The sequence below is a fragment of the Uloborus diversus genome, chromosome 2, assembly GCF_026930045.1.
Source record: "Uloborus diversus isolate 005 chromosome 2, Udiv.v.3.1, whole genome shotgun sequence".
Classification (NCBI taxonomy): domain Eukaryota; kingdom Metazoa; phylum Arthropoda; class Arachnida; order Araneae; family Uloboridae; genus Uloborus; species Uloborus diversus.
The window spans coordinates 24,334,935-24,358,549 of NC_072732.1; the positions used below are offsets into that span (position 1 = coordinate 24,334,935).

The window sequence follows — 23,615 nt, forward strand, 5'->3', positions numbered from 1 at the left end:
GTGGTTTAACAAGGTTTGACTGTATACTTTTATTTTCTTAATGTGAACATTTTTAATCTTCTGATTTGTTTTTTTTTTTTGCACTTCGTTCCTATTTGGTATTTTTGAGCTATGTAGTATTATTACAAAATTTGTTTTAACAGGCTACACTTACAAAAGTGGCTTCCAAAAGAGCCAGTAGCGCCCCTCCTGCCAGGAGAAGCATCTTTGCCTCTTCAAAATCTCTGCCAAGCGCTAATAGTAAGATCCAGTTTCTTCGCTCCTTGACCTTTCAATTTATTTTTAGTTAAACTAATGGCAATAATTTTAGATTTAGCCTTTAAATCTATATTAATAATAAAATAATTGAAAGCAAAAATTTTACTTATGAATGTGGCCAGAGCCGTGTCCAAGGGGAGGGTTTTAGGGGTTAAACCCCTCCCATTGACGAAAAATAATAAGGAAAATGAAGAAAATATGTTTTTTTTGGCTTAAATTAATTTTAATGTAAAGTTTGTGTTCAGCGTTTTTTTTTTTTTTTTTTAGCTTTCTCTCTTTTCTTAAGTTTTTCTGCAATTTACAACTGTTAAAGCTTTCTCAAATGAAATAATATTTCGGAAAAACTAAGGTGGAAGAACTGCTGAATGATCTATCAATGCAAAGCATTAATATTGCTTATTGTAAGGAGGTTATGATGAATTTAGCATATGTTGTAGCAATGAAGATGCATTAGTGATGGTGTTTGGTAATGTAATTTGTATCTGCAATAACCACTTTCTTGTTTAGTTTATTAAGCATTATTTCAATTTTTTAGAACATAAAACCTGATATACATTCTACATTATAAAAGAATTTGTGGATAAGTTTTAGTATTTATTGCAATGTACCGCATAGTAAGCAGATTTAATTTAAAAGAAACAAACAAGGTTTGATCAAAGTGAACCTGTAAAATGAAGGATTACTTTGGTCACCTGCGCAGCCAAAACTATCCCTCAAAAAGGGGGGGGGGGTTCAGCAGCCCTTCCAGGTGTATAAACGCCATACTGGGATCGCCAATTTGTAGTAAACTAAAGGTTGTTGGGGGGGGGGGTGAAATCCCCCCCTCCCGCAGGTTAGATTAAAACCCCTCCCTTTATGAAAATCTGGACACGGGCCTGAATGTGGCTTAAAATGTGTATGTACTAAGAATGCTTAGTTTGTTTTCCATCTATGTGAGATTCATTATTGAAGTTATAAGTAAAAAAGTTAAAAAAAAAAAGTGAGCTGTCCTTTAGGTTTCTATTCATTAACAAGAGAAAAGAATATATTAGTTTAGAATTAGTATGTAGCCACTATATAGCATAAATTAAAATACTAAAATAAGCTTTTGAATGGTCATTTTTTCTTAATAATATTAGCTGTATAAAATGGTGTATAGCTTTATTTATATCATATAATTGAGATTCTGTTTCAATATTTTAAGTTGTTTTTTAATGTTCAAAGTAGTGAGTGCAAATACCAGTTTAATCTTATTCATTAATTTGCCGTATAACATTTATTATTTTTTTAGTGCTTACTACTAATTCTTAACATAATTTTTGCTACTTGCCGAAAATGATGCTGCATGTTAGTTTTAATTTTGTAGTTGAGTAATAATGAATTAATTGAATGATTGCCTTTGCTAATTATTGAAATTTTCTCTATCAATGTGGATGGCCGTATACAACCAGTATTGAGTAGTGATATTGTTTAATGAAGCAGAAACTAAGGCTTTTTAGGAAAAACTAAGCCTTTTTGCCTGCTGTTAAAGATTATATGTATGTAATAGTTCTTTTAAATTGAACTGATGATTTCCAACCATGAATCTAAGCTTAATGATGAAAGATAACTAAAGTTTAATTTTAATTGCATCTCATAATAAAAACGTTTTCTTCATTATAATACTGGATGAAATGTGGCATATAGAAAGTGGTCTGTGAATGTTTTTTTTTTTTCCATCTATTATTTTGCATTTATACTTACGTTATATTTTGTACATGGCCATTCATATTGATCTGATCTACATGTTTTATAACAATGACTAATATCATCCATTCCCCTTATTTATGTATGCTGTAGTTGCTTAATTCTTTTTTACCCCCTTTCCTAAGCCCCCAAAAGGAAGCCAAGTTTGAAGAGTGCATCCAAACCTATGTCATCAGGTAGCATTATTAAGCATTTGCCTTTTCTCGCTTGCATGCACAGCTGTGATTGTTCACTCTGCTTTTTTATTTCTGTCTTGTGGCTTTCTTCGTGTTCGGCTTTGAAACGAGATCTTTTCTTTGATGAGGTCTGATATGGTGATTCGGTTTTCATGAAATGGACGTCAAAGAATTTTTTGTAAAGCTGCTGCAATCTTCCAATATGGTTAAAAGAAAACAACTTATATACACATTTTTAAAAGTTACTGGAGTGGTGGGGGGTGGGGGACTTCAATTTCTTTTATGAAATATCCACTAATTCTGTGCTTCTATACATGTAAGCTATGTTGAGTTGATATTTTTTTTTGGTGGGGGGAAGGGGGGAGTTGTTATTGAGCAATTGATAGTTCTGTTAAATCCAATCCTAAAAGCAGCATGGTATCATTATTTATTTCATTTTATCAGTTGTATTTTTTCAAAGTTTTCCACTCTTTTAATTGCAATACTTAACTAGTTGGACTGCACTAGCTTTGTCAGGCTTGTGAGTATGCAGTCTAGATTTCTAGTGCTTCAGTTTCTTTAGATGATAATAAGAAATTGTATGAAACAATGAAACTATGGTGTGAAAATTACAAGCAATTTAACATCTTAACTTTATAATTTTTTTTTTGTTTCCTTCAAAGAATTATTTCGTTGCTTGATTCAGCTGTGGGATGAACTAGCTATCATAATGGGGTCGTTTCCAAAATGTTAAAAACTATTTTTTTCTGAAAGAGCATAAAAACATAGGATCTGACAATTTTTTAAGTAATTTGTTTAAGTTTAATATTTAAAAAAAAATTACTTTAATCGGTGCGCTTTCATTGTTTACGCTTCTGCCAATGACATCACAAATGATGAAATGCCATTCACAGAGCAAAATATTTAACTTGCATCTTTACTTACGTGTATTAGCAATGACATGGTTGATAGCAATCGTAGAGCGCTATATTTAATTTGCTTCTTGATTATCATAACGTGGAAATGCCGTAGACAGATTCGCCAAAGTCAAAGTACATCATTTGTGACGTCATAAAGACCACACCTTGTTTAAAAAATTGAAATTTTTTAAAAATTAATTAAATAACTGTTGGGAAAATGAAAGTATTTTCTGGGGTCCATGTTTTTTTTTTTTTTTTTTTGCTTATTCTATCAATTGCAGTTACTAAAACTAGTACTTTTGACTGAAGGAAACAACCCCATTGTTCTGAAGTATACTGTTCTTACCACCCAAACTTTGAACTGGTGATATGTAACTGTATTTGGAAGCATCTTTTGTGTCCATGAGAGTTAGCTATGTATCATGCAGCAAAATGCTTGATTGGTTAAAACAGTTGGAGAAAATTTTTGAGCCGTGTTTCATGTTTTTACCAGGAAAAATAGATGCAGAAGGAGAATAAGTGTTATGTTTCTGGGGATGAATTAAACCTCTTTCTGATAAAATTGATGCTTAGAAAATGCATTAAACTACTTCTTGATCATCTTCAACAGTTATGTAATGGTCAGATATAAAAAGTTCTAGTGGAAATAATTTCTTTCTTTCAATGTATTAATCAAAAACAGTTAACTTTTAGTTCTTCTTCTTTTGCACAGAATGTGCGTTAATAAAATAGAAATTGTTGAAATCGATACTATCTGTAAAAAGTTTTGGGTTCCATTTTTTCTGCCATTTTAAACAAAGGTGGAAAGTTTGATCATCTTTTTGTTCCTAACAAGTAATCAAATTAAAAGGTGTGGTAAAATGTTATGAATTATTTTCCAAACTGGAACACCATTTGTTCTCTAAATGAATAGAGTGATTTTTGTGTGTTGTTGCATTTGGTGTAGTGTCAAAGCAATTTACAATAATGTAACTCTTTCATGATTTAAATCATATTTTAGGACTTCTACAAATACACCTTCAGTCAAATATAATTTTAATTCTGCACATTTTCCTCCATCATTTAGTTTAACATCTGCCCTTTGAATCATCTTTTAATATAAGAACTAGCTGCGTGCCGGCGTTGCATGGGCTACGTAAAAAACGAAAGAGATGTCCAATTGATGTTTTTGCATTACTCTGACATTAGTTTCTAAAGCGCTAAGGAGTAAATAAATATGCGTAATGCAAGGTTTGCAAAACACCAGTAGAGCATATTTTTGGCAAAAATCTCTTTAAATTTAATCATAGTTATCGATAATGCAAGTTATGCGTATTTTCAATTAGCACAAAAGATAAAAATACATGCATTATCAATTATAATCTGTGCTCACTTTAAACTGAATTAAATCTGATAGACTATATCTGAAACATTTGTATGTACAATTACGATCAGCTTTTTACATAAAATGACAGATACTTTTTGGTTGCTTACGTGAAAATAAAGCACAAAGACTTAATAAATACCAATTAGCATTAATTTAATACCAAGTCATCAGATTCTAATTAAGCTTTAGTTAAATCCTTAAAAACAATATTTTTGTTCAACTCTGTTTCACTTAAAGAAATTCAAACAATCTTATTTTAACATGTTCTTTTAACGATACAAACTGTATTTCAAAAATAGAAACAGGAAGGAAAAAGAGAGTTATTACAATTCGAAAACTCACCCATGTGACGGGAAAAAGTCCAACAAAGTAAACATAATTAGTCGCACATCCTAAATGTACCAAAATATGAGGTCGGTGAATAATAAACTTACACTACAATCAATAAACATAGCTAAAGAAACAACTTTCATATGCTGAAAAGAGTTAAGAACGTTGAATGTAAAAAATAAAAAAAGACAGACGATAAAATAATGTCCGAATAGAGCAACCAATTTTAAACTAATTTAAAATGAAATTCTAGATGGAAACGTTGTTTTAAGATTTGGACAGCAGCCAAAAAATCTCTTTTAAAAGAATTATTAGAATTTTACTTGCTCGCGCATATGCAAAATGGCAACAGGAAACAAATAAAAATTCCTTAATAACGTTATGTTAATTAACGTTTTAAGTAATATCTCTGCTAATTAAAGTCGCACAATTACGAGATTGGTCCTATTGTTTTCTTTGGAAAATTTCGAATTGATCGGCATCTCGTTTGACTCTCGATTCGCAGTGGTTCCAGAGAAGATAGATCTTCAGACAGACAGACGCGAACAGATTTTAATATTATAGTGGATGGTGTTTCTTTGGGATTGATGCCAACGTATGTATATGGGTTGCTTTCTTCTTATTCTGCTTTTATGTGCTGTCTGTTTCATCTGTGGATTCTTTACAAGCAGTCCTATTCTGTATACAGCACATTTTTGCCTCCCCGTCCCCCTTATTTATGAAATTTTACTACTAATAAGAAACATCTTGACCTTAAATACAATTTCCCTTTATTCAAGCAATAGATCAGAATTCATTGCATGCTGTTGAGAAAAGTGGGAAGCTAAAGCTTACATCTATACAAGAAGTCAATGGCAAATTGCAGAAGATTTTCGGTAAAGTTATTTGAAATAAGTCAAGTTACTTTAAGGTCGTTAAGTAGGGAAATTATGAAAGCTAATTATCATCACAAACTATTTTTCAAAAATTTCATTTTTTTTCTTGCTTTTTATGAGCAGTATTAGATTCTTAGTGTATAGGCAAAAAATTAATTTAAAAATTTTATGAGTCTCACTCCCTATTTCTTTTCCTTTTAGGTTAGTAACTGGTAAAAATTATTTTTTTAAAATTAAGTTTTTACATATGCTGCTAAGCAGGGCCGAATTTAGGGGAGGGCAGGCGGGGCCAGGGCCTCCACAACAAAGGGGCCCCCACAATAAAATTTTTACAAAATATCCTAACTTTCACGAGTCGAAAATATTGGATATATGCATATATCAAAATATTCGGATATAGATCAAAGTATTGGATATTTTTGAAAATATGATGACCCTTTCGAACCTTGGTTAGGGGCCTCCACTCCTTCGTGGCCCCGGGGCCTCCACACTTCCAAATCCGGCCCTGCTGCTAAGGGGGTGAAAAATGAAATAAAATATCCAAATTCTTCAATTTTTACATTTACAGTAATTCACTCCGTTTAAATTTACAAATATTTAATGGTAAAAATAACTTAAGTAAGGACTAGAACTGCTGTGGTTAGGTAAATGACAGCATGGGCGCCCGTATACAAAATTCTAAGGGGGAGTTCAGAAATTTTCCACATGGTTTAGCAGAACATTTTCCTCATGGAAACTGATTTCAATACAGATTGAAGATATCAAAATTTGACATTTTTAACAACCTATTCATTGAAGGATAGAAAATATTTTTTTTACATTTTTGCAAAGAAAAAAGCAATAAAAACAAGGAAGTTCTCATCTCAAAGGGGGAGGGGGGCTTGAGACCCCTTGCCGCCCTATATGGGCTCCCTTGAATGACAGTAGTGAGTATTCAAGGTATTTAAAGAAACAAGTTTTGTATTCAATATAGTAACAATAGGGAAATATTGGAATTTGATGTTTTTTCGGTCTTTTTTTCTCAGCGGAAACAAAAAAAGCAAGCTTGTACAATAAAGCTTTGATACAATGCATGAAAAAATGCAGAAAAAAATGAAAAGTTAAAATTTTGAAGTTACTGCCCTTTACGGAGCCACAGCAGAGAACTGTTTAAGCACAAAATAAGTTATTATAACTATAACTAACTACCAAACGGCATGAACTTGAGGGTCACGGATTTAGACAAAATTCCAGATATAGGTCAGTTCCCACTAGGTATGGGCGCAGGTAAAGCGGTTTGACTGCATAGGCCCTAGTTCGGCTGCAACAGGGGTCAGAAGTTGATAATTTGGACCCAGGATGCAAAAATGTTTCCTTTAAAATTATCATTTTTATCCATTTTTCTGTTACTGTACTGCAGTATGAGACATTTGTATGCTTACCTTCGAATTAATTATGTTGGATACTAATTTTTGATAAGCGGTTCTCAAATTTAAATTGGTTATTACTTTTAATTTCAATAACGTGAATGCCAAAATAACATAGTTACAGGATATTTATCGTTTGCAAATAAAACTAATTATTTTCATTTTGTATTAATCGTGTGCTAGTAAAAAGTATTTATCGTTTGCTAATAAAAACATTTACTTTAACTGGATATTTATCGTCTGCTATCAAAGATACCGCACATTGATAAGCAAAAATAATGGGAGAGAAGAAAAAGCTCTGATTTATTGCACATGGCACACACACACGAAAAAAAAAATACAAAATCGTTTCGACTTTTCAGATAACTTTGATAGTGCCCATAAATAAATACGTGTTCTCCTTTATACTCAATTTACTAACAAAAGATGCCAAAGGTGTTGGGAGATCGAACATAGTGTCGAAGTCTGAAATTCCAATGGAAACTCCATTGGATTTCTAGGGCCAAGCTAGCAACTTTGGGCCCTCGTTGCAGCCAAACCAGGGACTATGCAGTCAAACCGCTTTACCTGCGCTCATACCTAGTGGAAATGGACCTATAGCTGGAATTTTATCAAAATCCGTGACCCTCAAGGTCGTGCCGTTTGATCGTAAGGTGCTGCCACCCCTGCTAACTGTCACTCACCAAACCCACGGAGTGGCAAGCGGAACTGCATGCAATATATCCCGTGCGGAATGTCACGAGCCCAATACCGTGACACATGTACATGCAGTTAATTTTAATATATGTTTTAATGTGATATTATTTAGCTTATTATGGTACATAAAATCACTTTTTCTTTTAAAAATGAAGAAAGTCATATATATATCTATTTTTTAATGACCACATTTCCAGCTTTTGTGGCATCATTTAAAATTGGGAGAATGACAATTTTTTTCTGGTGTTAGTTTAAGACCATATGTTTAAAAAAAAAAGGGAGTGAGACATTAGAAAAAACAGAGTTAAAAATTATTACCTAGCCTATGAGCAGGAGTGTACAATTACATATCCATAGCTGCCAACTCTTGCGATTTGTTTGGGAGATTCCTGGATTGTGATGCCTTTTCCCTAACTCCTTAATAAAGTAAATATTTCCCGAATTTTCATGAAAACCACGAAAATTCCCTCAAAAAGAGACTCTAGTGATTAAAATTACGGAAAAAAGACCCTATAATAAGACGATCGTGATCGCAAAAACAAAAACTTTTCATGTGTACAAAAATTGAATACATCATTTTTGAACTATGTTTATTTCATTTTCTTTCTTTCAAAAAGTTTTATTTCCCGAAAAATGAAGTAAAACTGACCCGATTTCCCCTTGAACTTCCTAAACTTGCATCCGTTGCAAGGAATGTTAAAAAGATACCTTCAATTTTTGAATTTTGCATCCTATATAGTCTTAGTTTAAGAAATCCCTATTTGTATTTTAAAAATCCCATTTACATTCAAACTTTCGTAAGTCTCCAAACTTTTCATCGGGTCTTTAAAAGTTGGCAGCTATACATTTCATATCCAGTTGCAACGCTAGGCTGAATTTGAAAGTCAATTTCAAAGGAGTTTTTTGTATATTGCATAAAGTTTAAAAATTAGCTATCCTTATAAAACCAGCAAAATTTTTATTATATTTTTTTTGCATGGTAACAAATGTTAAATTAAAAAAAATTATTGACTTTTGAAGTTGATACCTCTTATTCAGAAAATGTAGTAACTTCGCTGTTGTTTATTCCCCCCCCCCTATAAAAATCAAATAAAGAAATAACCTGTAAAATGTTCAACAATATTTTTTCCTTTTGATAGCAAACTATTTTGATCTGTGTATTATTTTCTTTTAAAGTTGCTTTATTTTATTTACTAACATTTTCTCAAGGCTGAATTCCTTATGAAGGAATGGTACTAACATGCTTGGGTATTGTTGTTGTGTATTAAATTTGACTAACAAAACATTTTCATGGTTTGGTAGTGCATTATATGGTTTAGTTTAAAATATTTTGTGTAACATGCACTGTTAATATATTTTAACTATATGTGTAATTTTATATTTGTGATTACATTTTTAAATTTCTGTTTAAGGTGAGAATTCCTTTATTTTTTATGCGCTGCATGTTTTCCTTTGAAAATTTATATAACTTTGAATGGTCATTGTGTTTAAACATTTGTGCTTTTATTTTTAAAAATGCACTTTGTGTTTGTTTTTATTACCTTGATTGATCACAGGGGGAGCTATGTCATTCATAGCTTCCTAAACCATTAAAAGTCTACTCTGGCATAATGCCCGGAGTCTGGAGGGATAAAAGCAATTGGCACTTGTTTTTATAGAATGCGATGTTATGAATGCTTGTTACTTCGTTCAGTGCTTAAAAAGCATTACAACAGCTATGGTAGTTTTAAAGAAAAGATTTCTAACTTTCAGCTCAATTGTTTTTGTATTAATTTACTTTCAAATGTAATGAATATTGAACACATTGTCAGGAAATTTTGATTTTTTTTTCTTTTTTTGTCTGGCAACCAGGTAAAACTGTTAGTCCCACTTAAACAAATGTCAGCCATTTTTATTGTTGGGGCAAACCTAACCTGGAGGCGCCTTAATATTGCAATTAGGATCTGCGTAGCTTCACAGTGCTGTCAGATGAGGTTTTCTCCAACTATAGTACAACTAGTATTTGTTAGTTATTAAGGAAACTTATATGTTAATATTTAATTGATATTCAATAGTTATCCTTATTCAGAACAATATTCAATTTGGATACCTTGGTACAAGAATGGGACAGTTCCACCTTTTGAAAACTTTCAGGAATAAAAAAAAAAAGGTTTAAAATTTCATTTTTAAAGTTTTTGTCTTGATAGTTTGTTGTGGTTGCATTTGCATCTATGAAACCAATGTCAATGACATTTTAATAAAATATAATGTTACTTTCGTGCAATTAACTCTCACCCATTGGAACTGTCTTGCTCAAAATACATGTAACAATTGAAATACATTTTGGAGTTTTACTAATAAATCAATAATACTTGGTTCTTAAAATAAAGGGGGGGGGGGGACTTGTGATAAAAAATGCCTTTAGTTAAAAAATAATACAATAAAGTAGGTAATGTGTGTGTTTTCTCTCTCTCTCTCTCTTGAAATATTGCCTGTTAGAGTTCCTTTTAAAAATTATCTTATGGAACATTAGTTGTAGATGTCTCTGTCTTGTACATAATGATAGAAAACATTTTTGTACACATAATTCAAAAACTTTAAAAATGAACTTTTAAACCTTTTTTTTTATTCCTGAAAGTTTTCAAAAGGTGGAACTGTCCCATTCTTGTACCAAGGTATCCAAATTGAATATTGTTCTGAATAAGGATAACTATTGAATATCAATTAAAAATAACTACAAAATCGGCAATATATGGAGCTGTCCCTTTTTTACACCAAAGTTTTCAACAGGGAGTAATTTTTTTTGAGTTGTAATAAACAACAAAATTAAATTCTGGCTGTGTAAAATATGTAGCTCTGGCTTTCCATTCCCTAAGTGGTTTATGTCTTCAATAATGGGGGGGGGGGGGGACTGAGCAAACTACCTAGAAAAGATAATGCTGTGTAAAGGAGTATATTTGTTAAAAGCAAATTTGCTTGTTGAATTTCATATGAATCCTTTAAATTTGGTTGGGTACCTTCAAAGGAAATTTTTTTTTCAGAAAATAGGAAAGTAGTGTTTCTAGAATAAAAGAGTGTTTCATTGTTTTTTTTTTATTTTTGTATTTGATTCATTTTAAATTGGCCATTTTCAGCATTCGATAAAACGTTGTATAGATATATTTACCAAACATTTTCTTTGGAGTTACTCATTCGCATCTAAACATGTGTATTACGTTAATACTGAGATGAAGGATTAAGAGAATATTACCAAATACTCACTGTCGTGAGAGTATTTAAAAAAAAAAAAATGTATACAGTAGAAGACCGTTATAAAGCCGACCTATATAACGCAATTCTCTATAAACCGCACAACTTTTCAAAAGTAAACAATAGGTTTTGAAGTCTAAGAAATCTCTGTTAAGTCTAAGTCTCTGTTTTGCTTTGCAAACATAAAAATTTTTAGGGAAATTAAATTTTGAGACAGTTTTTCTTCTTTCCATCTTAATTCAAAGCTTTTAAATTGAAAATGAGTACTCATAGTAAACAAAAAATACCAGATGGCGCTTGAAAATGCAGCTGTTATGCAAACCATGAAGCTAGCAGAAGTGCAGGACAATGCACTTTCTTTTGATTGTGAAACATATTTATTTGTGAATGACTAATTGTAAATTAGTGCTTTAATACTCACTGCAGATAAAACTCATTCTGAAGTGCTAATATATAGATATATTCTGAATATTAGTTTAAAAATTTGTGAAATGATCTGTGTAACGCAAAAGCTCTGGTCCCAAGGTGTGCGTTATAACGGTCTTCTACTGTATTGAAGAATTTTTTAATCTCTGTATGATGTATTGTAGCAACCAAATTAATTATGAGAGAAGAGGAAATGTACTTCTCAGCAGGATTGTACATTTTACTGAAGAAGTAATTGTATTAACTCTTAAAAATGTATTTTCTGCAGGTGGAAGTGCTGGTGGAGCTGATGAAGAATTGTTCATGAAATCTTTTGAGGAAGTTCCTCGAATCAATGTAATTGCCTTTTCGTTCTTAACTATCTTTCATTTGCTTTAAATTAAGATATGTCGTCAAAAATGCACAGTTCAAAGATAATCTTGATAACCAATAGACTATTATGTAAATTTGCTATTAATTGCAGTGTAATAAATAACAATTTTTCAATTTTTATTTTGTTGGAAGGCATAATATTAACAGTTGCTTGTGTATATGCCTGGGGATTATTATAACTATTCCGTTTTGTAAATTATTCCAATGTTTGGATGTGGTGCAGTGTTTGATAGCATGGAAATGGCATTACACTATTGTATTTTGATTTAATGGATAAAAATTCCAGATTTTGTTCTTCATAGTATGTTTTATACTTGAGTTTTCTGCAGGAGATTAACTTTTACAAATACTAAAATGTTTTTCATATGCTTGTTGAATTTTCTTTTTGGTGAAAACTGGTTTATAGCTCTTGGAATGAAAATGATAGGTAGCAGTCAAATAAATAAATATGGATGTAGTAATCAAATGCTTGTTGCCTTTGTATGATTAATATGTGAAGTTACATTTTTGAAATCATTTAATTTCATGTAAGTTGATGCAATACGTAGATACAGTTCTATTGCAGAAATTATGTCTTTGCGAAGACATTAAAAAGGTTGAGCTTCTTCGTAGTTTCAGAAAATTTCACTTTCAGGAAATTTTACTTGTGTCCACTATCACCCCTGGTTCTACAGCGATGATTTTCAAATAGTTCCCTGGGACTTTAACCTCCTTGAAGCATTGTTAAAGCTTAATAAGGAAAAGTAAAAAGCCAATGAAAACAATGTATAAAATTCTTCTGCAAGAAATTCCCTCAATTCGGCATGCATCAAATAATAAGTGCAGTTATTTCATCTTTGTTCTATTAACCACAGGTATTACCTACAACAGCAGACAACTTGTGCAAAATCTCCTGTATATATTAAAATTTTGGAGCAGATCTCTAAAAGTTTTTTTTTTTCCACTTGCTAACTATTCCAAGGGGAAAGTTTAAATTGTATTTGTGTAGTTCTGTTTTTAACACTAAACATATTTATGACAAATATATTATTTATTTATAGTTACGCTGTTTAAATTTGTTCTTCAATTAATTTAAGTATGAATTCAAAAAAAAAAAGAGGATTTTATGCAAATAATTGAATAAATAACGCAGGCTCTTAATAGACTAAATGCATTGTGTCCAAAAGTTGTTAAACGTTTAATTTGTTTGAGCCAATGACAATTCTTCACTTTGCTTAAAATGTCTCAAATTACAATTTCTCTGAACCAGCTTTTATACCTTTAAAATTGATATTTTCTGAAATGAATTCCAGTAGGGAAATTTAAAAAAGCAAATATTCTTTGTTGCAAAGCTTTCTGTAAATTTAAAGCTCTGGCTCAAAACTCTTCTTAGTCTCACATTTTAAAGATTTTTGTTAAATTTTATCTTTTTTATCAATGAAAATCGATTCCTTCTTCAAATATTCTTATTTGTTTTCTTATACTATACTTTTTCTACTTGTGTTTACTTTTAGCTTTACTCTTCTAAAGACCTCGAAACAGAAATGACAAAAATAAAGGAAACGCTTGGTGATCCCAGCAATGATTGGGAAAAAAGAATTGAGCTGGTAAAGTTGATAGTTTTTTTATTTTTTGTCTCACTTCCTATTATTTTACCTGTAATGTCCTCCTTAATACCTCTCCACCCCCCCCTTTCTCCATCTTTAGTTTTGTTTTGTCTAATGAAAATGCTCAATTGCACTTCTTCATCTTCTTCATAAAAAGTTCTTTTCAAAAAATAAAAATGTCATGCATTGAATAAGTCATAGCTATTTATTTTTACATAGATTTTAAATTGTGCAACCAGTTTTAGCATTCAAAGAGCACTTTTATGTTTTGAAAATTAGTTATGCAAGTGTTTAAAAAATATTTTGTACAAAACATAAATTTGCAAATGTTTTAAATGAGACACAAGATAATTTTTTATGCATTCTAATTTAGAAATAAATATATGCAGTTTTTTTTTTTTCTAAAATGACCCGCAAATGAATAAAAAGTTTTGTACTGGAAAGTATTTTCTGTTATTGCCACTTTTTAAAAACTAGTATGTTGTAGCCATCACGAAACTTTCTTCTATGTTTTTCTTTTTTTTCTGATCCCTCCCCATGTTTGACGAGGAAGCAATATTCCCAACAAAAACAAAATTACACATGCAAAAACTTGACGACCCTCCCAATGTCTGAATTATTGCAAAAGCAAAGCAAAGAGCAAAAATTGAAAGTTATTTTAAAAGCCTTGCTTGAATTAATTACAAATATTTTATTTGTTAAACATAAGATGGCAACATTTAAAATTTTTAAATCATTGAGATAATATTTCCGATCATTTCCATACAATTAAAATCACGAGAAATATGCAGACGACAATCTATTACAATTTATCTTTCTTATTGTTGCATTAATAAAGCTATTTTTGTTCGCAAAAAAAAAAAAAAAAAAAAAAAAAAACAACTCTTGGAGCGATTGGCGTCAAAATTGAACCAAAGCCTGTTTACATATGGATTCACATTTATTCCAAATTTCATCCAGAACGTAGCATTACTTCTTGAGATAGGGCACTCACAATGGAAAAAGAGAACGTTCGATTACGCTACCCCCTTTTCAGCTGTTGACACCAAAATAAAATCAGCTCTTATACCCACTAAGGGCTACTTGTTGAAAAATTTTTGTTTGATTCTGTTCGTTATTTCTTGAGATACAGCAGCCACAATTGACGACAAAAAACGTTCTATGACTCAACCCCCGTTTGAGCTATTGACCCCAAAATTGAATCAGTATCTTCTCCTGTTAGGGGCAACATATTTACCAAATTTTGTTTGATTCCACCAGTTACTTCCTGAGGAATAGCAATCACGCATAACTCAAAAAGCGTCCCATTGCTCCATCCCCCTTGGAGGAATTCGCGCCAAAAACCAATGAACACAAGTTCACATAGAGGCACATATGTGTACCAAATTTCGTTCGATTTCATGCGGTAGTTTTTGCTGTAGAGCGGCCACAAAAAACTGGTCACACACAGACGTGACACACACACGGACACACACACACACACATACATACATACACACACACAGACAGACAGACATTTTCCAAAAATAGTCAAAATGGACTCTGCACACCTCAAAACGCTCGAATCCGTCGAAATTCGAAAATTTGCACGAATCCAATACTTTCTTCTATATATTAGATATAGAAGAAAGTAATAAAGCATACATAATATTTGTTGTGTATCTTGCTTTCAAAGATTAGTGACATCCAATCTCTGTGGTATTCCTAAATTTCATTTACAGGACTGTTAATTGGGAAACACTTTTTTATTACTTCAACAATTTTGTTTACATGCAAAATAAATTTCAATAAATTACTGTGTAATGATATCGACTGAAATTAGACCAATCCACTAACATTAATTGAAATTTTTATATCTTCTCGATTTTTACATGTTGAAAAATACTGTGTTTAAAGTGTGTAACTTTTTTTTAGTGCAAACGGTTAAGGAGTATCATTATTGCTGGTGGACACGAATATGAAGAATTTTATCCAATTTTAAGACAATTAGAACAACCTTTTCAAAACTCAGTAAAGGATTTGCGTTCTCAAGTTGTCAGGGAAGCAGCAATAACAATAGCGTAAGTGTGCTCATTTTATTGATTATTTTCTCAACAGAAGGGATGTACGCATTTTTTTTTTTTTTTGATTGTTAGACGCATGCACATAGGACATTATGCTTTTAAATTTGATAAAAGTACTATTAGTATGATTCTTAATGAACCTAATTTTTGAAATTTGAAAACTTTTGATGAATGGAAATGTTTTTCACAGCGTTTAGTCTCATAGTTTTGTATTATTTTATTCTTTTCTTTTTTTTTTCTGTGATTTGATGTATTCCAAAAAATTATTAATATACATTTTAAATTTATGTGTAAAATGTTATCGCCTCTGAGCAACAGTAAGACATCTAAACCCAGGAATGACAGTAAGATGTCCTACTGTTGCTTTGAGGTGACAATATGCTTGATGGTCATCTTTCACATGACAGGAATGCATAATCATTGCAAAAAAAAAAAAAAAAAAGTTGCAAGTGCAGCTTTCTAAATATATTATTATTTAATAACTGCAGTAAACTCCCGATTATCTGCAGAATAGGGTGGTACGGTAATTGCGGATAAACAGAAATGACGAATAATCCAAATACAGTGAAACCTGTGTAAGTTGACCACTCGCGGTGCAGTACTTTGGCGGTCAACTTAGACAGGTTGTCAACTTATAAAGGGATGTAATAATTCTTTTCTTTTTTTTGTCATTTCTTGCACCATGTATTCATTTTTTGAGGAATTCACCTTTACTCTTGCTGTTCAACTCACTTTCATTGATTAACATTATTGAAAGTGAAACAATAATCAGCAATACTATTCAAATAATTTTGTTAGTTTTTTATTGTTTTTAACTATATTAGACACTTTAGTTTTAGAAATTCCATATATGCCAGCTAATATTCTCTGGCTTTTCCCATTTTCAGTAAATTTTAATATTTCATACTTTTTATTAATCTCAAGTTCAGCTAACTTTCTTTTTGAAGCCTTTTTATGTAAAACTAATAGCACAAAGAGCAACAAGCTCGACTCTCCCAGTTCATAAAGGCAAAATCAAAATGTCCTATCTCTTAATCCCTTGCACCAGAAACATGTAACTTTACACATTAGCAGGCCCAGATCTGTGTAACCGCAGTGCGAGGGGCCCGCGTCCTTAAAGGGGCTAACGGTCCTAGAAATTGAAGAAAAAAAAGAAAAAAAACTAGCATTAAGACTTATTCACTTTACTAATAGACACTGCTGGCCACTAGGGAGGGGCCCTACATATTTTGTTGCAGGAGAATCAAAATGTACAGATCCGGGCCTGCTCTTTTTAGCACAATTCCTGTGTCACAACATATTGCAACTGATAGGAAAGACTATGAACTTTTCTACTGACACCTATTTTCATTGAACAAAGTACAAAAAGCTATCTCAAATAGAACAACAAATGAAAAACAAGTTTGGGGAATAAAAAGCAGCATTAAGCTTTATGCTGCTGTTTAGTTAGTAAAATGCTGTTCTGTCATCAAAGCATTAAAAACATTCTTGGAAAGCTATGAAAATAATAATAATAATAATTTTAAAAAAAACTAAATATTGAAATAAAATAATTTGCTGAAGAAAGTTTAAAAAAATAAACCAAGTGGTCAAGTTACAAAGGACTTTTTACAATACTCCAAACCAAATTTGGCGAACATTAGTGGTCAAGATAGACAGGTGGTCAAGTTACAGAGGTTTTCCTTCATTATATGAGATAGGACTAATTCCGTTCCTGACAAAAGCGGGGTCAACATAGACAGGTGGTCAACTTACAAGGATGGTCAACTTTACAGGTTTTACTGTAATAGGTAAAATGATCCTAGTATAGCTAAAAATATGAATAACACTCACACATAAATTTAAGTTATAGCTAAAATCGATAACATTGAATGCAAAAAATAGCAATATACATGCAACAGCGAGCAGTCAGGTTAATAGTTTTGCTGATGCTAATTAAAGCCTCTTTTCAGACGAAAATCAGAAACATTGCACTTCAGATTGAAATTTTAAAAACGGAGATAAGGGATTCGTTACGATAACAATCCAAAGCAGAATGCTACCAATTGTTTTCTTGGAATAGCGCTGGGATTTTAGGGCTTAGTTTCCTGGAATAAGTTAGGTTCGGCTGAAAATAGATTTCTCAATGGTACAAGAGACTAGGTGTACAAATCAAGTTCCAACTAGTCTGGTTTCGGTGACTTACGAACTTTGATATTGTCAAAAGGAAGGAGAAGAAAGAAACTAGATTGTCTTAAAGTAGACTTTGCACTCGCAAAGTTAAAATGGGTGCGTTTTTCTACATTCAGTAAATGATCACTCATCAAAAATATATATATACTGTCCAACCACGGATTGTATGGAATTTTCAAACGTCCAGATGAGAAGTATCTATCTAAATGAGGGGGAAAAGTAAAAATTTGATGCGCGTATTCCGCTCATTTGAATAAAACACTGCTTCTGCAAAAGCTGACATCGCTAAAATAACATATTGGTCCATTTCCGGCTGTAAAACGGATGTTTGTCTGTCCATACAATCCATGGTCAAACAGTACAGTGTAACCCCAATTTAATGATTGTCAAGGGACTGGAAAATTTTATTGTTAAATCAAGGATATCATTAAATCAAGGAGCATAGACATTCAATGTAGTCAAATCTGGACCAGTTATGTATATCATTATATTGAGGAAATCGTTAGGTCATGTATAGTTAAATTGAAGTTTGACTGTATATATATTGAAAAGACCTGCAGATCATCCGAACGCTGATAATCGATAGTTTACTGTATTATGATATTTATTCAACTGAAAAGAAGAATAAAAATCCTCTTTGCTTTGGAAATATTGCGCATTTTATGCTTGGTGTGCTTTTAAGAAACCTTTGATAAAACACCTAAAATACATTTTAAAACTTTTTTCAGGTATCTTTCTCAACAGTTGGGTCCTAAATTGGATCACTTTGCTGAAGCACTTTTGCCATCTTTAATAAACTTAATTCCAAATAGTGCCAAGATTATGTCTACTGCTGGAATTGTTGCCATACATTTCATCATTCGGGTAATTTAATATTTGTTTTAGATATTTTCAAATTTCGTCTTCGTTAGGAAGGCTGAAAATTTTTCTGAAATTCTTTGGTCATTTAATCATTATTCTGTGCTTTTTCATTTTGATAGTATACTCATGTGAGCCGTCTAATTCCTATAATTACAACTCATCTCTCATCAAAATCAAAAGACATCAGAAAGTAAGTTATTTTGAATTTATTTATTTAAATTAATTTTGATTTGTATAATTTAGCTTTCCTTTCAGAAATATTTAATAAGTCTTAGGTTAAATGAAAAAGAGAAAAACTGTTGTATTTTTGTATATATTACTGTGTTACTGTATTTGAACCAATAACAAAAAACTAGAACATTTACATGGAGCTTTAACTCTTTGGTAGTTTTTGCCTATATTTTTTTCAAATTTATTTCATGCTCCAGATGTTTTTTAACTTACAAGTAAAATGAATGAAGATTTTAATTTTTGAGAAAAGTAGAAAATAATTCTCGCATTCAAATATCTCCTATAATAAAATAGAGGTTTATGAAATAACTGCTTGTTTTGTACAATAAACACTCTAAAATTGATTAGTGAAACTGTTGAGAAGGTTTGACCAGCTTCTCCCAAGACAGGATAAAACTTGGATAGAGACGTGAAAACAACCAGCTGAAAAAATATAAAAATAGTGAGTCAAATCAATGGTAACTTAAATTGTTTAATTAATACTATAGTACCCAACTTAAATTTCAAAGATAATTTTTCTTTCTTTTTGCAATTGTCTTTTTTTTTTCTGGTTTATTTTTTATGGGCTCAAGACAATTATTTAGTTGTTCTTCTTTCACCTAAACCTCATTTTTCCTGTTCCGTCACTGTATATATAATACCTTAATTTTGTGACTTGGTTATATTATTTTTCTACGAAAACTTCTAGGAAAACAGGAAATTAAAAAAAAGAAGGTTCTTTTGTTTAAAGTTTCAAATAGAATACAGAATGGGCCTTGTGATCACTTTTTAAACCAACCTTTATAAATGTGCGTGCATATTATATCTTCTTCAGAAATGTGTCATTTTTGTTAATGCTTTTATTGTTTTGAATTGTTACTGGCCAATGCACGGTAGGCCTAGGCAATCAATTATGTATATTATACATTTTTCAAATTTTACTTAAAATTATACATTTATTTGAGAATAATTTTTCTTCTGTGAACTACTGTTGATTCATATTATTCGTTTCAGAACATGTTTTGAATTTCTTGATCAATTGCTTGTGACTTGGCCAACTTACACAATGGAGAGACATGTTGGCATCTTAGCTGACGCCATAAGGAAGGGCATCAGTGACGCTGATCCAGAAGCTAGGGCTTTCTCTAGGAAGTAAATCCTTTTCCCTTGCATTTTCAATAGTTATCTGTATATCACGATGTTTAAATTTTTTAACTTCTGAAGCCAATTATAGATTAACATGTATTTATATTCTTCTGGAAATCAAAAAGGCATTTCACTGTAAGAAATTTCCTTTTTTTAACAGCAGAAATATTCATTGACTGTAAGGTGTTTAATTATAATTACAAAGTGATAAAATGAATTTTAGTGATTTTTTCTTGTTATCTTTGAATTTTAAATCAGTGTCATTATTTCAAAACATTTGATTGCTGTGAAACTTGTGAAGAGTATTTCTTCTTCTTCTCGGTCCAAATGGTTACGAAGATTGTAATTGCAGCAGTCTACTATCTGCTTTTAAAGTTCATTATTGAAAATAATGCCTTAGTCATGTCATAAAAACCTGTGTAAGTTGACCACTTGCGGTGCAGCACTTTGGTGGTCAACTTAGACAGGTGGTCAACTTATAGAGGGTAGTAATGAAAACTTTTTTTTTGTCATTTCTTGTCCCATGCATTCATTTTTAACTAATTGGAATACTTTAAACTCACTTTCATTGTTTAACATTGCTTTAAAACAATAAGAAAAAATGTCGTTTAAATATTTTTAGAGATTATTTACCAGAATGACTCGTAAAGTATCATACAAATTTAAAATTTCTGTGAATTGATCAAAAAAAAAAGTTTTATTACTAATGGAAAACAACTTACTTGATATTAACAATTCCTAAAAATTCATAAGTCAAAAGTTACTCAAATTCTTCATTTGATTTTTTCTTGAACATTTGTAACCATGGTAATCTACTTTTCAACAAAATAACTCCTTATTGAAGTTTGGCGCATTTTGTGGGACATAACATCAGCCCAATGTTTTTCGATGGAAACATAAATATTCATAGGATTTTCTAAAATGTCTGGTTATTTATTTGAGGCATAACTGATGAAACCTGTAGTACAATCTAATGCTTTTGCCTAGTGCAACTTACAAAGGTTTTTTCTACAATACTCCAAACCAAAGCTGGTGTATATTAGTGGTCAAGATAGACAGGTGGTCAAGTTACAGAGGTTTGTCTTCATTGTATAAGATAGGACTAATTCCGTTCCTGACATGAGCGGTCAACTTACAAAGGTGGTCAACTTTACAGGTTTTACTGTATTAGATATTAAAAGAAAAAATAAGCTTTTGTGCGTGAAAAAAACTATTTAATTTGCTTTCTTTTTCAGAGCGTTTTGGGGCTTTGCTGACCATTTTAGAGAACAAGCAGACAGTTTGCTAAATTCACTTGACAACAGTAAGCAAAGGATGTTGCATGATGAGCTTACTATGAGCAATTCCTCTAGCAGTAGTTCATTAACACAAAGTGGAAAACCTTACAGATCCACCATCTCTAACCATGCAGGATCTGTAGAAAATCTTGTGTAAGTGAATATTTAATTATCTCATATTACTAGAAGTTCTTCTCTTATCTCTGTTTGTAGCAATGTAATGTAGAAAATCTTAGCTTTTTTGGTGAATATCTGATTATTTCATGCGGGAAGTTTTCCCCTAATCTATATGTGTAAAGAACATACTTGCTAACTCTACTGTTTTTAACGGGAGGCTCCTGTTTTTTGCTTCTATCTCCCAGTTTCCCCTTTTTTTACGATTTTCTCCCATTTTTGCAGTTTTTTCAGTCAATCATCAAAAGTTTCACTTTCTTCTCAATAGATGGCACCCTTTTCTAGTCTACCAATGTCAGGGAATAAGAATTTTTCCAATTAATAACTCATTTAACAAAAATTAATTTTTTGGGTGCTTTCCACATTGCATGTTCAACGAAGCACGTGCTTTGCTGAAAATTGCTGCAGATTTCAATCCTTTTGCATCTTGGAAATATTTCAATTATTTTGAAAGTTTGAAGTTATTTTAACATGTGCTGCCCTATACCTACTCATTTTATATTTTATTTTCATTATATATTGATATTTTTCACGAATTTTAGTAATTAAATTTTTGTAGCTACTTTTTTGGTAGAACCTGGGGAATGTACAAAACTTTAAGCAAGTTCGCTCATTATTTGATTTTTCCTTTGCAGTATGTTTTTCTTGCTGCTACCAATTAGCTTACAATTACCCTATATCACTTTAAATTTAGCATTCATGTTATTTAAAATGCATAATTTAATAATTCTGTTGTGAAAATATGTCGCGCTGGTGAATCACACTACTAGTGAAACCTCCTTTTTTTTTTTTTTTCCTTTGATGGTTGGCAAGTATGAAAGAAGTTGCATGTGTGTAGTGTATGCAAAGCTATGCCATGTGAGAGAATAAAATTGCATTAAAAATTCAGTCTTCCTGTTGCTGAGAACTTACACAAGGATCTATACAAAATTCTAAATTGTTTTTTGTTTTTGTAAAACTTTGAAAATCAGTTTCTTGTTATCTAAAATTTCATCATTTTGAAGCTAAATAAATAAATAAAACAAGGATTTATTGATCAGAAAAAGAGTGGCAGCAATTTATTTTTTTAAACATCAATTAGTTATTTTGTTATTCTTAGATGCTTTTAAATTATTTGTATGCAAGTGGTTATTGGCAAAGACGTCGCCAAAGTTTAAAGCCACATGCAAGCTTTTAACCGTTAATAAACTGAACTGGTCTAGTGATTTTGATTTTTTTTCCTTCAAAAGTATTTGGAAGGCACTAATATCATACATCCATTGAAAACTGTGTGCAGTTAAATTTTTTGCAGTTCAATACCACATTTTTAAATTGATTATAACCATGTGTTGGCCTTTTTGTTCAGTCAATATTATTGTTATCACTGAGTTAGCATAGCATACGGGTTAAATATGGATCTTCAAAAATTAATTAATGTCAATTGGATATTGCTTTTTAAAAATTTGTAATTGGATCTTATTAATAGAAAAAAAGTTTAATTTTTTGGATGTAGTGTATAAGCTTAGGCCATATTTTGTTGTTCCGATCTCTATTGCCTACATTAAATTTAGCTTTCAAAAACTGAAAGTGTTTTTATCAGCAAAATTGACACATTAATTTAGTGCATTGATTTTTTTAAGAAGTCTAGCTACATGATGAAGGGATTGTAAAACAAAAAAAAAAAAAAAAAAAAACCTTCATATATTATTGATGTCTGACAAAATGAGGCCTATGAAATCCAACCCCCCCCCCCCTTTTTTTTTGAGACAGAGAAGGAAGTAAGAATTTAGAGCAATGTGTGTATGCAATTTATTCTACAAACTATTTCAACGTGTTTTCATTTTATGTTCTGTGCCATTTATTTATACAATTTGTGATTTTGTTTTTTAAATGCTTGCTTTTCTTTCTTCTAATTTTTAAGACTTGGTCGTACTGGCACCTTGGGCAGACGAACAGGGATCTCTAATTTACAGAATTCAAAACCAGACCCATGTAAGTGTTTCTATAATAATTAGTATTGATTAATTGTTGTTTAAATTTATTTAAAATGTCTGCTAAATATGTATTCTGAGACACAACAATTTGTCTGTGCAGCTGCATGTAGATTTACATTTTAAGGCTAGATCCTAGTAAAGGGGAATTTATTGAATAAAGGGAATTTTTTTGATTAAATAATGGAAATGTCTATCTTGGGGCTTATCGATAAAAGTTTATTAATAGCGGAGTTTACACATGATTTTTTCCAATTGATTTTTTTTTTTTTTTTTTCAAAAATGCATGTTAATGTCTACAATTTTTTTTTTGAAAAATATTATTTTACTTTTCTCTGTATTATTATTATTATTATTATTATTTTTTTTTTGTTTTCATTTTACATTTAAAAAAGTTTG

At 31.2% G+C, this 23,615-nt stretch overlaps 1 protein-coding gene across 1 annotated transcript in view; it reads left to right on the plus strand.

Annotated features, from left to right (window-relative positions):
• The first annotated feature begins 221 nt into the window (after positions 1-221).
• LOC129217782 (CLIP-associating protein 1-like) overlaps positions 222-23,615 on the plus strand; it is an 86,044-nt gene continuing 62,650 nt past the window's right edge. The window contains exons 1-10 of the mRNA XM_054852125.1: positions 222-240; positions 2,109-2,159; positions 11,654-11,721; positions 13,251-13,343; positions 15,258-15,403; positions 18,307-18,442; positions 18,559-18,629; positions 19,664-19,801; positions 21,031-21,225; positions 23,147-23,217. Coding sequence (XP_054708100.1) covers positions 2,150-2,159; positions 11,654-11,721; positions 13,251-13,343; positions 15,258-15,403; positions 18,307-18,442; positions 18,559-18,629; positions 19,664-19,801; positions 21,031-21,225; positions 23,147-23,217 — 928 coding nt within the window. The 5' untranslated portion in view covers positions 222-240; positions 2,109-2,149. The remainder of the gene's footprint in view (positions 241-2,108; positions 2,160-11,653; positions 11,722-13,250; positions 13,344-15,257; positions 15,404-18,306; positions 18,443-18,558; positions 18,630-19,663; positions 19,802-21,030; positions 21,226-23,146; positions 23,218-23,615) is intronic.